Source organism: Liolophura sinensis, chromosome 13 (assembly GCF_032854445.1).
Source record: "Liolophura sinensis isolate JHLJ2023 chromosome 13, CUHK_Ljap_v2, whole genome shotgun sequence".
Classification (NCBI taxonomy): Eukaryota; Metazoa; Mollusca; class Polyplacophora; order Chitonida; family Chitonidae; genus Liolophura; species Liolophura sinensis.
This window is the reverse complement of record NC_088307.1, coordinates 28,221,208-28,232,383: the sequence shown is the minus strand read 5'-3', so window position 1 is coordinate 28,232,383 and position 11,176 is coordinate 28,221,208. Positions and strand designations below refer to the sequence as shown.

At 39.9% G+C, this 11,176-nt stretch overlaps 1 protein-coding gene across 1 annotated transcript; it reads right to left on the bottom strand.

Annotated features, from left to right (window-relative positions):
* Positions 1-327: 327 nt before the first annotated feature.
* LOC135481035 (PR domain zinc finger protein 12-like) lies at positions 328-6,777 on the bottom strand. Its single transcript, XM_064760965.1, has 5 exons — positions 6,670-6,777; positions 4,845-5,000; positions 2,919-3,033; positions 2,412-2,618; positions 328-452 (listed from the first exon to the last, which is right to left on the bottom strand). The coding sequence occupies exons 1-5, from the start codon at positions 6,742-6,744 to the stop codon at positions 328-330; spliced, it is 678 nt and encodes a 225-aa protein (XP_064617035.1). The 5' UTR covers positions 6,745-6,777.
* Positions 6,778-11,176: the final 4,399 nt, after the last annotated feature.

Below are 11,176 nucleotides of genomic sequence, written 5' to 3'. Positions count from 1 at the left end.
TCTCTCTTGTGTTTATGTTGCCTGTGCGGTTTTCTCCTCAGTCGATCTCTCTTGTGTTTATGTTGCCTGTGCGGTTTTCTCCTCAGTCGATCTCTCTTGTGTTTATGTTGCCTGTGGGGTTTTCTCCTCAGTCGATCTCTCTTGTGTTTATGTTGCCTGTGGGGTTTTCTCCTCAGTCGATCTCTCTTGTGTTTATATTGCCTGTGGGGTTTTCTCCTCAGTCGATCTCTCTTGTGTTTATGTTGCCTGTGGGGTTTTCTCCTCAGTCGATCTCTCTTGTGTTTATGTTGCCTGTGGGGTTTTCTCCTCAGTCGATCTCTCTTGTGTTTATGTTGCCTGTGGGGTTTTCTCGTCGGTGGCGGGTCGGTGTCTCGCACTCTTCTGATGCGCCCGGAGTCCTGCCAGTTGAGAATAAGCGCTCCTACACACCAAACACTTATATGGCTTCTCACCTGAACAGATACAGAGAGAGACAACATGGTCAGTGGACACGGTGAGATCATACATATGGTATGACTTAAGTCAAAATCTGAAATACAGTCTCAAAGCTTATTTTGGGATTTAGAAATTTAAACTACATACCCCCTCATCAATGGTATTTTAAGACAAATGTGTCAAAATTTCAACTTCCAGTACCAAAAACTCGGCATCAAACTCAGAGTTTTTAAAAGTTTGACATTAGTCAAAAGGGGCTTTGTGGAATCGGCCCCAAATCTATTCGAGAAGTCTGACGTGTGTATACCACTCGTAAAACATAGAGGTGCGATCCAAATCGATACCCACAAGACCCATTTCCAAGACAACTTAAAAGTTCCGAAAGTAATATGTAAGAAATGATATATAATTATCAACAATAAAGCTCGTAACATGTAACGGAGAAGCAGCTGTTAGTTTTCAGTCATGCGGGTCCGACTGTCGATACTCTTCATGCGGGAATCTAGACATGCAATTTAAAACTTACATTACATGGATAATTTCCACTTGAAAACAACTTAAAAAAAAGTATCCCAATATCGCTTAGATTACAAGTGTTCATCAAAGAAGCATGCTGGTGTAAAAACTACATAGATGCAGACACATCCTCTTCCCCGGGTTAATGGGAATTATTAATTCCTCTATATCTCTAACGTTTGGGACATCCGGTCTGCTCTGCTCTTTTAGCCAGTATATATGTAATATCTCTCACATGCTTAGTCAATCTAATGAACAACATATGTTTTTATTTACTTTTTAAGGACAAAATGAGATAATTATTTTGTCTTTCGTTTGTTTACTTTTTGCTTTCAGCACTGTTGTATGCCAACACGTTTAAAAAGGCCATGTAACAGAACTAGGGCGGGCTGTATGGGCTACTCGACGAATAATTCACTGAACAACCTTCTGGACTGCGATTCTTGTATAGTTTTTGAAGCACGAGACCAAACGGCTACCAGAGAACACGTTTAGTTCTATCCTCCGTTACCTGGGGGCGATGATATGTATACTCAATATAAATATATAAGGCACGAATCAATTTTATTTCGTTTTATCTTACTGTTAAATAACGTGATATCTCGACAGTTAGGATAAGTATCCATTACCAATCGTGGCTTCAATTATTACCAGATTTTCATGGTTTAGCGCAATAAAGGAGCTGTGGTGGCCTGAAAACAGAGTGGTCGGAAATCACAGTTCACGCTCTTTGTGGTGCCAATGGTGGACACAGTCGGTACTGAGTGTTGTGAACTGTGATTACCGACCACTTTAATGCTGAGAGAAATCTATATAAAATTGCTTCGTGCCTTCATATTTTTGTTGAGTATATATTCAAATAATAGCTGACTAAATGGCTCATCCAGTTGCATGGGCCTTTCTATATTTGCACAAGAGAACCTTTATACCAACTAAAAGACAAAAGTTCTAACTCCACAGTTCATGTAGAACTCTGCATCCGTAGGGGCGCTGTTATGTACATGCACAGAACGTGAATGGTCAGCCAGTGTACCACGAGGATCAACATGACCTTTCGTCTTAGTCTGCACAAAATATTAAGGTAGACTGGGGATTTACAAATATCTTCTCCGTAAGATTTGTGTATATATTTCTTTATTTATTTGATAGGTGTTTACGCCATACGGAAGAATGCTTCACTTATAAGACGGTGGTTAGCATTATGGTAGGAGGAAACCGGGCAAAGAGGTGGAGGGGGGAGGGGGGATTCACCACCATCCACAGGTTGCTGATAGACCTATCCACGTACGGCCAGAGAGATTTGTGTACATAAGTGCCCCCACTTAATTCAGTACATCCTATTAATCACACGAGAAAACACTTCATTCTTGTGAATAGCGCGAGATTGTGGGAGACTGAGCGCGACTAGACAGACATGTACATTTATGGGCAATGAGGAAGTTTGACAACGCAGAACAGACCTGTATGAAGCCTGGTGTGATTCCTCAAAGTCGACGACTGACTGAATTTCCGATTACAAAATCGGCAGACGAATGGCTTCTCCAGAGTGTGAATGCGCATGTGAGATCGCAGATTGCTTCTTGAGTTGAATCCCCGCCGGCACACAACACACTTCAGTTTGCCGAATGCTTGAGAGGGTACATCGGTGGGCGTCTTCTTCCCGGTCACTGTGATCCAAAATATATACATATAAAAAGCAATTATAATCTTTCATTGGACCTCGAATTATTTTGTTATTTTTCGGAAGAGTCAAGTGAGTTTAAATGGAGAATTGCGAAATGATTATAAACGTACATGTATATTGTAGCCCTGTTTTTACAAATGACTGCTTTATTGTCATGGTAATAGCATTTTTAAGACAATGTTGAACTCTCACGTTTCGATACCTCAACTTTTTCTAGAGGCATCACATTCAAAACAATAAACAAGCTGAATGAACGAGGCATGTTCAAAGGGGAACAACTCACCATCTTTATTCTTTGCATTTGCTTTCTCGTCGGCAGGTGGATTCAGGGGAATACCTAAGTAGGTGTACTGGGATTGGCTGTACCAGACTAGAAGTTCTTGATCGGGAGGAATGGCCTATAAAATTAAAATATAGATGTAAAAGAATTGTGCTGCGCTCAGGAAATGTTTCATTTCGTGTGTGTGAGTGTGTGTGAGTTAACATGGAGGTAAATAATCCAAAAAGGGATGGCAATACACAACGACATCTACTAGAGCGCATTCACAAAGCGATAAATTACACAACATCTACTAGAGCGCATTCACAAAACGATAAATTACACAACGACATCTACTAGAGTGTATTCACAAAGCGAAAAATTACACAACGACATCTACTGGAGCGCATTCGCAAAGCGATAAATTACACAACGACAGCTACTAGAGCGCATTCAAAAAGCGATAAATTACACAACGACATCTACTAGAGCGCATTCACAAAGCGATAAATTACACAACGACATCTACTAGAGGGCATTCACAAAGCGATAAATTACACAACGACATCTACTAGAGCGCATTCACAAAGCGATAAATTACCAAACAACAGCTACTAGAGTGCATTCACAAAGCGATAAATTACACAACGACATCTACTGGAGCGCATTCGCAAAGCGATAAATTAAGTAACGACAGCTACTAGAGCGAATTCACAAAGCGACAAATTACACAAGGACAACTACTAGAGCGCATTCACAAAGCGACAAATTACACAACGACATCTACTAGAGAGCATTCACAAAGCGACAAATTACACAACGACATCTACTAGAGCGCATTCACAAAGCGACAAATTACACAACATCTACTAGAGCGCATTCACAAAGCGACAAATTACACAACGACATCTACTAGAGAGCATTCACAAAGCGACAAATTACACAACGACATCTACTAGAGCGCATTCAAAAAGCGATAAATTACACAACGACATCTACTAGAGCGCATTCACAAAGCGACAAATTATCCAACGACATCTATTACCCAACAACAGCTACTAGAGAGCATTCACAAAGCTCAGAATTGCCTTTAACCGCCTTTTTACCTTTGTGCCTTTGTACAGAATCTTGTGAAAGCAAACCAACCTTTGTGGCCCTGAACAGAATCTTGTAAAACAAACCTACCTTTGTGGCCCTGTATAGATATCATGTAAAACAAACCTACCTTTGTGGCCCTGCACAGAATCTTGTGAAAGCAAACCTACCTTTGTGGCCCTGAACAGAATCTTGTAAAACAAACCTACCTTTGTGGCCCTGTACAGATTCTTGTAAAACAAACCTACCTTTGTGGCCCTGTACAGAATCTTGTGAAAGCAAACCTTCCTTTGTGGCTCTGTATAGATATCTTGTGAAAGCAAATCTTCCTTTGTGGCTCTGTATAGATATCTTGTGAAAGCAAACCAACCTTTGTGGCTTTGTACAGAATCTTGTGAAAGCAAACCTACCTTTGTGGCTCTGTATAGATATCTTGTGAAAGCAAACCTTCCTTTGTGGCTCTGTATAGATATCTTGTGAAAGCAAACCAACCTTTGTGGCTTTGTACAGAATCTTGTGAAAGCAAACCAACCTTTGTGGCTCTGTATAGATATCTTGTGAAAGCAAACCTTAATTGTGGCCCTGTACAGAATCTTGTGAAAGCAAACCTTCCTTTGTGGCTCTGTATAGATATCTTGTGAAAGCAAACCTTAATTGTGGCCCTGTACAGAATCTTGTGAAAGCAAACCTTCCTTTGTGGCTCTGTATAGATATCTTGTGAAAGCAAACCTACCTTTGTGGCTCTGTATAGATATCTTGTAAAAGCAAACCTTCCTTTCTGGCTCTGTATAGATATCTTGTGAAAGCAAACCTACCTTTGTGGCTTTGTACAGAATCTTGTGAAAGCAAACCTACCTTTGTGGCTCTGTACAGAATTTTGTTTCCTGTTTGAACAATCTCAAGGTTCTGTTCCTGATCGTTGCGAGCGCACTGCACGTGCGATATCCAGCTGGTTTGAGATGGCGGGGAAGCGTCAATGTAACCAATCACCAGACCCTTCTCGTCAAATATCTACACGCAAAATAAAGTAGTTTACTGTATTTAAAGTTGAAGGTTTTATTTTTTAAAAATTATGTATTTGATTGTTGCTTAACGCAATATATATATATATATATATATATATATATATATATATATATATATATATATATATATATATATATGTGTGTGTGTGTGTGTGTGTGTGTGTGTGTGTATAAGTAAAAAGCACCCGTGCACATGTATTTAGCGGTCAAAACGGAAACTAATACATGCACGGCGCATGACGATTTTTTTAAAAATAATAAGAATGTTTCACTTACACGATGGCTATTTTTAAGGAAAGAGGAAACTCGAGTGGCCGGCGTAAACCATCGAACTTTGGCGAGTTACTGGCGAACTTACACATCATTTTCATGGAACGGCGGCCTGTACAAACGGACAAATGGGCGTTGTCGTCACCAAGGCCCAACACTCAATCAAACACAATTCAGTGAATGTGGAGCACTTTAAACGAGTCTTTGTGACACCTGAAAAACTTTGAATGGAATAGAGAACAGTTTCAAGTCGAAAACTGAGAAAAATACACATAAAGTTCCCGATGTTCTAACACATGAATACATGTATATTACCAAGTGCTTCTGTTTGTCTACCGCATGACCCGTTTTACGCATGCGTATTGATACACCAGTCGACACTCCGATCGGTCTTATTACTAAGCTGTCTGTTCCCACAAGTTTGCAAGAATACTTTCACCAAATGTGTTAGCGAGATATGGAATCTTGGTGTATCTATTCCACAGACTTTCCCTTCTTTAGATTTCATAACAAAATCACTAACCTACACTTTTCATTAGCCTCGCAGTTTTTTTATATTGATCTCATTCCTGCTTACTCCACGGTGTTACACGACGGTGTTCGGGTATGTGAGTTGAGGAAACCGGAAAGCACGAGATAAAATACTGCCCCTTGACAGATACCTAACACACTTCATAGCCTACAGGATATATAAAACGTACGACTTTGATTTCTCACTATATGCAGCAAATTAAAAAATAAAAGCAGCCTATTGTAGGGGTTTAAATTACAGTTTCCCAAAGGCTCCAGTTATTCCAGTACAGGCATGTTACCTCCCGAGCGGTCAGTCAGGAAATTATGTAGAATTTAAGTAACACGCAGTCGTGACGTCAAAACAGACCCTGTGGAAGAAAGTGTCCAGATGGGATTTGGATGGGGGTTAGGGCTTAAAATAGTCTCGCTAGGACGGCAAGTTCTCGACAGATGTTATTTCTGAGAATTTCTGACAACTGACGGAAAATGTTAATAAAACAGAGGGGTAATTTCGAGGCCCCTAATGCCCTAAAATGAAAATATTTAAAAACTTTTTGCGCATAATTTTATTAAATTATTAAATTCCCCACGTCACTATAACCTTCAATTAAGTGTTAATTTTCAGCAATCCTCCAATGTCCAAACCGAACTAGTTGGATCAGTCAGCGGTGAACCCACATTTCTTGCATTAGCCTCCGAAATAGTTCTAAGCACATTTGGTCAGCCAATATACCACGAGGATCAACATGACCTTTCTACGTTTGATACATGCACGTTTGATTTTACCTTTTTCTTAAAAAAGAATAAAGAGAGAAAGAGAGAAAACAGACAGAAACAATGCGCCTGCGTGCGTGACGTCATTCGATTCTCACCTCCCACATCAGGTCGTTGTTCCGGGTTATGTCGATATCACCGACTCTCCGCACACGGCCAGTATACGGCCCCATATCTGTTCCGCGCTGTATCCAGGTCGTGGAGAACACGCCATAGCTACCACAGGCTGTATTGGACTTAGCAAGTCGGACTTGTTGTGGTGTTGGAACATACAGCTCTGGGGATTGTGAGATAATGGGAACAGTTAGAGTACAAGTAAGAAAGTCAACAAATACACCAAACAAAGCGACGACTATGAGATAAACGGCGTAGTTCAGATTTCTTCTGGATCCGGGTTCTGTTCCAAAGGATCACTTTTAAAACACTGGCCCTTTTGTGATATTAAAGAAGCTGAATATACAGTTATAAGCAACAGTATATTATTTTTATTGGATGTTGCACTCTTTGTAATCTGGTATATCACTGGCCCTAATTGCTGAGAATAGACTGAGACCACACCGGGTTTCGAGCCAGCAACCTCAGCGTTTGAAATCCGCAGTTGTCCCAGCACTAGAGTCTGTGCTATATCCGGAAAGTGCAATCCTAACAACGATAATACTGTTACTTAAATCCACTTTCTAAATGACACTTACGATCAGTTATATGCAAAAGGCACATGGATACAAATCAATGGGATGCATAATATTCAATTCATATGTTTCGCAAGATTTTTTTCAATTTTTCGCCTTGAAACTCCGTGTGTAGATTTGACGTCATTTACGAATTAGGCAAAGTCAGTTTTAAGATCATCAAAACGATTTTGCAATGGGGTGTGTGATAGGGTTAAAATTATTATTAATTACATATATCGTTAGAGTAAACGTGATGACAAACTGAGCCCAATCTATATAAACTTTCAACTCAAAAGACTAATAGAAAAAAATCTAAATTAGAATCGTACTTTAGTGAAGACCAAGGGTTGATGAGTACATGTAGTCAAAACCAGGTAAAAAATCATTAAAAGAAAAAAAAGTAGTTTTAATAAAGAGATCCACACAAACCGCTATGAGTCATGTTGAGGATTTATTTATTTCATTTATTTGATTGGTCATTATTATTTTAGAAGGAAACCAGACAGAGTTCAGATAATATTTAAGAAAAGTTTAATAATAGCAATGTAATTTTTCAAAAAAAAGGTCACAACCGTATGTGCACTCCCCCCCCCCCCTTCTTTTGAGTTGATGGTACATGACATCAGCTTTCAGATCGCCGGAAGAAAATTAGGAACAAATTAAAACCTAAGCCAGTTATGAAGTAAAGGGGGTGTCTTGAACCGCTATGACCTGGTCGAAGATATCTCAGGTCTGCATCTGGCTCCCACCATACATATAATGGTGGGCGCACTGATCATATGTACTTAATTGTCGAGAAGAAGTCAAGATGGCAGGTCTGAGTTTGACGGTTGGTGCGCGTGCGGATTGTCCGACTAACACCGTGGATGACCTTGTCACAGATCTACCCCCGGGGGATGGGAATGGGGGAGGGGTCCGGTCGCTAATCGGACAGGTAGGCCTAACTCTTCTTTTCTCCTACCACAGGAGTCTTTATTTCGGTGAATATGCGCGATAATAACACCGCTAAATCGCAATAATTTAAAAATGTTTGTGTGTCCTTAATGGGGTTATACCTCATAATCCGACCATTTACATGCTTACTAAGTTTTTTAAAAATGGTTATATTTTCAGTACTACTTAAATAAATAATGTTTTGTTATGGAAAAAAAAACCGTAACCAAACACACGTGTTGTTTCTGTTTAAGTTTGTGCTTGTGTGAGTAACTTGAAGATATTAACTAGCGGATGGTCGTGGGTTTCCCCCGGGTTCTGCCTGGTTTCCCCCCACCATAATACTGACTGCAGTCGTATTAGTGAAATATTCCTCAGTAGGGCGTAAAACACCAATCAAAATGGTCATCTAAATGCTTAAATAGCAGCGACTTATAAGCCCCCTACATCAACTGGCTTCTTGACCTAATTAGCCTTAGGTAAAATCAATAGTGTGAGGTTCCGTGCAGTTTATTAGACGTCACTGATGTAGAATTACTCAAAATGTTGTCTTGTGGTCACATGTAATAATAAATCACATGAAAACGAGGCGAAGGCATATCTGACGGACCATTGTGAAATACATCGGTTATAAGCGAATTGAAGCACTTTGATCGCGGAAAATCTGATGCTGACAAATCTCCCTTCGCTAATGCATACATATTTAAGCAAGTTGTTATTAATGATGACACCTGTTCAAGGTGATGGCCTGAAAGAGGTTAGAATAACGCGAGGCAATAGTCCTGAAAATAGAATGCTTGTCCCCCACTTAGTCCCATCTAAAGCAACGGTTTTATGTGGTATTAATTTATTAGATTATTTGATAAATATATCACAGTGTATGTGTCCTGCAGAGTTTATGCTACGTACGTTACGTACAGCAACCTGCGGATGGTCGTGGGTTTCCGCAGGGTTCCCTCCCACCATAATGCTGGCCGCTGTCATTTAGATAAAATATTCTTGAGCGCGGCGTAAAACACCAATCAAACAAATAAACCAAATATTCATCACAATACCCTGTTATAGCCTAATACAATCGTTATGTTGAATTAACAGAGTAGATATTCTATATTTTACAGAATAATATACTGGTATCACTCAAACAACAGACTTTTTGTTAAATTTAACACACTATTTCTGAGAGTATTTATGTATTTAGGTGGTGTTTAACGCCGTGCTCTAGTAATGTATGGGTGAAAGAAACAGCAGTGCGTGTATTAATCCACCGAACATCACCGAGTACAGCTAGCTGATGGACCTCCTGATTTAAAGCTAAAGCCGAAATATCAAGTAAAAGATGAATTTGAAAAGAGTATTTTTTTAGAGCAGACAATTCACTTATGGTGTTTTATTTTTATTTTTTTTTTACATCTAACCTGTGAAAAATAAATACCACACAAAAAATGGCGGTATCATTTTATGAAGGCTTTTGAAGTTATTTTTATATAAATAAGCGCTTTCAATTGTTTGAGTGTAAAAGCAGACGACACTGACGTTTCCGGTCACTGAATCTGTCCAAATGTTAATAGTATTCGCCGTCTTCGCCGCAATCATCACAAGAAAAAGTTAATAAGGAAGAAATTAAAAACCTGAGCCAATTATGAAGTAAAGGGGGTGTCTTGAACCGCTATGACCTGGTCTAAGATATCCCGGGTCTGCTTCTGGCTCCCACCATACATATAATGGTGGGCTCACTGATCGTATGTACTTATTTGTCGAGGAGAAGTCAAGATGGCAGATCTGAGTTTGACGGTTGGTGCGCGTGCCGATTGTCTGACTAACACCGTGGATGACCTTGTCACAGATCTACCCCCGGGGCGACTGTACGGGTGCTAATCCGCCGTCCACACCTGTTAGAGGAATACGGACAAATGACCACAGGTCTGGCCACGTCTTTACACGAAATGACCACTACCTGACCCTAATATTCTCCAACTTACAAAAGAAGGCCGCTGTGGGTCTTAGGTCGGTAACTCAACCTGAGCGTATCACACACAAGCAGACGTCGAGGGTTGTCCACCCTCTGTCCACGGGAACAATGCCTCAGCCTTAACAGTCGTCATTAAAATCATTTATATGCCTTTTTAAGAGAGTGAGAACGGAGTTAATAAAACTATTTAAAACACACATAGGACAATCGTCATCGAAAAAAAGGACGTTGATGTGGACACAAGACGCTCAACTGAATTTAGATTGACTCGCCACGGGCTTGGCAGGGGTTTGAGGTTATTCCAAATGAAAGGACTGTAAAGAAAATTAAAAGCAAGATTTTACAAGTACAGCTGATTTCGCCTCATTGTATTGTAAAATGTAAAAAGGTATGGCTTAAACCAAATAAGCACAAACAGCTATATGAACTTAATAAATTTTAAATTAAGAAAAGTACATAAAACGTAAAACAATATAAGCGTCAAGTTTACTCGAAGACTCGTATACGACTCGTAAACCATACAGTACGAGTGGACATTCCAAGTACGAGAGTCGTACATGACGCGTAAACCATGCAGTACCAGTGGACATTCCAAGTACAAGAGTCGTATACGACGCGTAAACCATACAGAACGAGTGGACATTCCAAGTACGAGAGTCGTACACGACGCGTAAACCATGCAGTACCAGTGGACATTCCAAGTACGAGAGTCGTACACGACGCGCAAACCATGCAGTACGAGTGGACATTCCCTATACTCGTAAGGTCCATCTCCAAAACAACCTAAAACACCAGTTCGTAAAAATAATAACGAAATAATAACAGCTGATAACTTGTACGGTAAGAGAGAAATTTCAGTGATGTACGGAAGATACCCCGTATTTTGTTATCGACTACTTATATGCTTGAATAGTACAACATTTTGAATACTGATTTCATTCAGTCGCTTGGGACATAGTTTGCGTCTTTCCAACATCAGTGAAAAACTGTTGACTGTTTTTCTTTTTTGCATGATTTCGTCCTATTTTCGTG

What these genes read in the sequence shown, in the direction of transcription:
- LOC135481035 (XM_064760965.1), bottom strand. Translation starts at nt 6,744, where the DNA reads ATGGGGCCGTATACTGGCCGTGTGCGGAGAGTCGGTGATATCGACATA. An exon ending in ACAACGACCTGATGTGGGAG is followed by an intron (nt 5,001 to 6,669) that starts GTGAGAATCGAA and finishes TTTTGCGTGTAG; the next exon opens with ATATTTGACGAGAAGGGTCT. An exon ending in AAATGCAAAGAATAAAGATG is followed by an intron (nt 2,619 to 2,918) that starts GTGAGTTGTTCC and finishes TTTGGATCACAG; the next exon opens with TGACCGGGAAGAAGACGCCC.